Source organism: Callionymus lyra, chromosome 4, assembly GCF_982586985.1.
Source record: "Callionymus lyra chromosome 4, fCalLyr1.hap1.1, whole genome shotgun sequence".
Taxonomy (NCBI): domain Eukaryota; kingdom Metazoa; phylum Chordata; class Actinopteri; order Syngnathiformes; family Callionymidae; genus Callionymus; species Callionymus lyra.
The window spans coordinates 20,716,651-20,722,042 of NC_141821.1; the positions used below are offsets into that span (position 1 = coordinate 20,716,651).

General features: G+C 40.2%; 1 protein-coding gene across 1 annotated transcript in view; it reads right to left on the reverse strand.

The window, feature by feature from the left end:
• cubn (cubilin (intrinsic factor-cobalamin receptor)) overlaps positions 1 to 2,738 on the reverse strand; it is a 40,448-nt gene extending 37,710 nt beyond the window's left edge. Inside the window, exons 1-5 of the mRNA XM_087789131.1 lie at positions 2,615 to 2,738; positions 1,136 to 1,231; positions 523 to 561; positions 352 to 453; positions 61 to 164 (exon numbers count right to left, since the gene is read on the reverse strand). Of these exons, the coding sequence (XP_087645257.1) occupies positions 61 to 164; positions 352 to 453; positions 523 to 561; positions 1,136 to 1,231; positions 2,615 to 2,737 (464 nt within the window). The 5' untranslated portion in view covers position 2,738. The remainder of the gene's footprint in view (positions 1 to 60; positions 165 to 351; positions 454 to 522; positions 562 to 1,135; positions 1,232 to 2,614) is intronic.
• Between the last annotated feature and the right edge of the window lie 2,654 nt (positions 2,739 to 5,392).

Genomic DNA, 5,392 nt, shown 5'->3' on the forward strand with positions numbered 1-5,392 from the left:
CATGTGGCCACACAGGCCGTGCTTTGCCCAGTCGGATTTAAGGTGCGATCCACGACATACCTGTATGACCCAGGTGTGTTCATGCACGTGGCTCCGTTCTGACAACCCTGGGTGGTTCCAGAAAATATCTGGCATTCATTGACATCAGTGGCACAGTTTGGACCCTGAAAAGCAAACAAACGTGAAAATGATGATCCAGAAATAATGCTTTATCTAAAATGTGATTTTACATCGTAACTTTGTCTGCTCTACGCACTCAGCAAGAAAGTATTGATTGTGCAGGTTAGTGTTTCTGCTCCGTATATATAAATCTACATTATTATTTAAGAAAGATGTGGACGTGGAACTCACTTGCCAGTTGGAGGGACACATGCAGTGATACGTGTTGAGCAGGTTAATGCAGGTTGCTCCATTTTGGCAGGGGTTGCTGCTGCACGAAACCTTCTGAACGGCCTGAAAACGAAAGAGTACCGTCACACACCGTGCACGACCACACACTACAACACCACACTGAGGACGTACTGTCTCCAGTAAGGTCACTTTGGTCGTCAGCGCCGCCACCTGAAAGCAGGGGAAATGGATTGGTTAATATTCCAATCAGAAAGACACAACTAAAATACTACATTAACACTGTAGAGGTGAGACTCATCAACACAACACAAGTCCAACAAAATAAACATTATTTAGCTGCAAGAACGTTTCTCTCAAAGGTCTGCGGTACACCTCTCCTATGTCTCCTTAGTACTCGTGTTATTCTAAAACCTATTTGCCTCTTCCTGAGATGTTTTGTTTTGTTTTATTCATGCCTTCCACTCTACTCCCTTATTGGGGTCACAGGGGAGCTATGCAGGAAACTCTGAAGAGGTCGTCGGCCCGTTGCAGGAAATACAGACATTTAATTGACGTTTATTTTTTAACAAGCTGGTTTTATTGCGGTGCAATATTTCGTTTATTTGTTAAGAATTTCCTTATAATAGGTGAGTACTCTCGCTTGGGAACAATGTGCTGACTTGAAATGGGGAACTGTAAAAGATGAATGTTAAACTCATATAAAAGGTGGATCCTTTGGAATAATATGGAATGTGAAGTAAAGTTAATACATCTGTCGTAAATAACAATGTGATGATGAGCTTACCTTTGTATCAAGCTGGTTGAGTCTGTTGGTGACTTCTGGAGGAATAGCGCCACCTTGAGACTTGATCTGGTCAATTTCATCTTTATTTGATTTGATCTAAAAAACACATGAAAGAAGATTTTACAATTCACTGCTGATGATTTTTGAATGAATGAATCCGTTTTTAATTTACAATTAAAGGACGAATGACCTAAATTGAAAATAAACCTTTGTATAGTACAGTGGTCTTTCCCTAAAATTACCAAAAACTTCTGGAGCCCAAAACAACATTTATGATTAATAAAAACAAGTATACATAATGTTCACCTAAACAAGTCCATCTTCCATCTGGTAAAGAAGCCAAATCTCTGTCAGAAATGTCATCTTTTTGAGGATATAAATACATAGTTCACGTAATAATATTTCGTTCATTTTGGAGCGAAAATGCGTCTGCAGGCGACAGTGATCACGTGTCGCTGCTGCCTTCAAGTCTTGTCTTATTCATTCATTCATTCAGTTTATTTAAAAGGACAATGTGCAGTTACATTAAAAAGATTGTTGGCAGGTCTCTCGTAATCTTGTCTAACAACCCTTTAAAGACAAATGTAATTGAACATTCGGATGGAAGTTGTTTTTATTATTGCACTGTGTACTTTGTTTTATAAGTTTATATGTCATTTTTAAAGAATTGTAATGTGATACATCTTGCTTTTAACTGAAGACTCTAATAACATTTTGCCCCCCACTTTTTACCCTCCCTTATGTTTTACCTTAAGGATGCCAAGATAAATTCATTGTCAAATCCCACAATTTCAAACTAGGTGCACAGGATGATGATCTCAAGAATGCTAAGAAAGTACACAATAAATGGGATTTTGTGTTTAGCACGTGTGATCTTTGGCCAGTCAAACTGCTGCGTCCACTTACTTGCGTGTTAATCATTCGGAGTGTCATATGAAGGCAGTTGTGTCGACGCTGATAAGACCTTGCAATTTCACACTAAGTGTGTTATAACAGGGGACTGTTTGAAAAACATCATCAGCCTTCTGTTTGTCTGCTTATCTTTACAGAAGCACAAGTGGATGATGAGGAGTTTAAAGCCATCACAAGGACACGTTAGGAAACGCTTATTCCCTAGATGGGGTCCTATGTGGCTCTCAGTTGTCCCAGCTACTTGGGATGTGAGGCAGGTGACACCTATGTCTACAGTCCATCAAAAGGTGCATTCATAATTATTGCACATTTAAGGAAACTTTTAAGCCATGTTATTGGACAGTGGGAGGGAAAAAGAGTGCCTGGAAAAAACATGAGCATGTGGAGAAATGCCTTCCTTCAAGTAAGAGAAAGAGTAAAGATATAAATGGACAATACACAAATCTTTGTAAATGTGATTCTAATTTCTTGCGTAAAGTCACAGTGAGTTGTCTGCTCAACACGCTGGTCAAAGAGCATCAACTATTTTTGAGGTTATTCATGGTTTCACCGTGGTCTTGAACTCACCTGATTCAAAAGTTGGCTGAGGTCTTCATCGCCCACTTTGACCCGCCCTGAGGCCGAGGGCAGGAAGCGGATCTCCTTGTTGTCCCCGGTGGAGAAGACGAGGTTGCCATCATCAGACAGCATGCGTGGCCTGAACAATAAAATCATGTTGTTTCTTTTTATTGATCAAGTCATTCACCCCTGCGAGCCCCATAAGGGAACATGTGGTTAAAAACGAATGGATGGAACAGGATTTGGCAATGACACTTTAAAGGGGCCCCACTAGAGGCCATCGAGGAAATTAAAAAGAGACAAATATTTAAACAAAACAAGAGGTCAGTATCCAAGATATACTTAAAAAAGGTGAAGATTTACGTTTTAAAATATGGATAAAGAATAAATAGACTTTAAGACTTGACTGAAGAGAAAACTGAGACGATCAGTACGTTTATTAAATCAGTATAATTAATTAAGTCAAATTAATCAATTGAAAAAAATCCCCATCAATGCAGCTACGACTGTCTAACATCAGACTTACTGGTCGTTGCTCCTCAGTTCTTGTTGCTCCTCTCGCGGTTGGCCCTGCAGACCCACCAGGAGGAAGACGGCCACAAACAGGAGCCTGGAGAGCCGCACTACTGCAGCCATTTGTTCGCTTTGTTGGGCCCTTCGCTGACCCGTCTGGTGGTCTGAAGAAATGTTGACAACTGAAGCGTCTTATGCTGACAGACTTTGACCCCGGGATGCTTCCATAAAGCTCATTTTAATTAACCAAAACTTATGTGACTGAGCAGGTCGCTCACATGATCGTAGGAGATGAGTAACCTGCTTGCTGAACATGTTTGAGACATTTTCTTGAAAAGGACAGTTCTATTCTATTCTAGTGTATGAAGATCTGGAGATTATTTAGAAGAAATGTATCCTCAATTTTTAACTACTTTGCAGAAAACGTGGGAGAGAATTTACAAAAATGTGTGAAGAATGCTCCATATAAACTTTACCACCAAGTATTTTCCTACATTTATTTGATCCTATTCCTAATTCAATTTTAGAATTTAAAAGTTGTTGATAGTAATAAGCTCAATGGAACAGTAAGGGGTCATAATTATCCAGAACTTACTTGCACAACACACAGAAGCTGTGAGCTACAGGACCTTTACGGTCTTTACACAAGGGAGGGATGGATGGATGGATGGATGGATGTGTGGACAGGGGATGAAAGTATGGATGGACTTCTGGGTTTATAGTGGGATGAATGGATGGATGGGTGGGGGATGAGAGGATGGATGGATGTAAGGATGGATTGACGGATGGATTTATGGTGGGATGAATAGATGGGTGGGGGATGAGAGGATTTAAGGATGAATTGACAGATGGATTTATGGTGGGATGAATGGATGGGTGGGGGATGAGAGGATGGATGGATGGATTGACAGATGGATTCATGGTGGGATGAATGGATGGGTGGGTGGGGGATGAGAGGATGGATGGATGTAAGGATGGATTGAAAGATGGATTTATGGTGGGATGAATGGATGGGTGGGGGATGAGAGGATGGATGGATGTAAGGATGGATTGAAAGATGGATTTATGGTGGGATGAATGGATGGGTGGGTGGGGGATGAGAGGATGTAAGGATGGATTTATGGTGGGATGAATGGGTGGGTGGGTGGGGGATGAGAGGACGTAAGGATGGATTGACAGATGGATTTATGGTGGGATGTAAGGATGGATTGCTTAACTTGCACTCGTTGTGTTAACTGACAAATTTGAGTGTTCAAATGTATAAATGGATGGATAGTGAGAATATCATGTTGTCAAAACAGACCAAAATGATAGTCTTTGATAAAGCTTCACTCGTCATGTGTGGAGTGGTAAAAATACTGACTTCTGAGTGTGAGTGTGAGCCTTCTGACTGCTTTGCTGCAAAGACAGAACCACTGACTGGAATCGAGAAAATGATGAATTGTATCATGATATTTTGGACAAACATGTCCCATCATCAGTGAGGGCATAGAAGATTAAACATTCCTGGATTTAACCAGAAGACCATGATCCTGAACACACTGCCTGAGAAACAAAGTGGTTTAGAATAATTAGATAAAAACATGTCAAGGTTCTGATGTTTTCTAGCCAGTGTCTGGACCTTGATCTGTGGAGGGGGTTGAAAGTCTGAATGAAATATCTCTTGAGAAAATCTACCTGGAAGAATTTAACTAAGTAGCAGCTACAGTGTGAACAAACATGGTGAAGACCTACAGGCAACATTTGACTTCTATCATCACTATCGGGTTACATTGAGAAGTATACATCACTGAGGTATTACTGAGGTACAAGTATAACATTTAACAGATCAGAGATCAGAATCAGTCAGGAAGAAAGCAGCTTTCACTTCCAAAATTTGGTTGCTAGTTTTAAATGATAGTTTCCAGCCACACATTATGGAAAACTATGCAAAACACAACCTCTGTCGTGCAAAATAATGAATAATAATAATAACAACCCACCTCAGCCAAACATTTCAAATGATGTGTTTTAAAAAAGCAGAATTGTAAATAAGTATTTAGGGGATAAAACCAACCTGGCAACAACACTTTCAAGTGACTTGTAATTGGCTGATGGATATTCAGTGAAGACTAAAGGCAGCAGCTCTAGTGAAGCATTCTAGCGCCCCCTAGTGTTGACGGACATATGTCTCATTGATACCAGAATTACCTGCTGCAACACAAACGCTCGATTACTAATGTCAATGCGAAACATGCGTAAAAACAAATTCCACTTTATTAAAAAATATATATA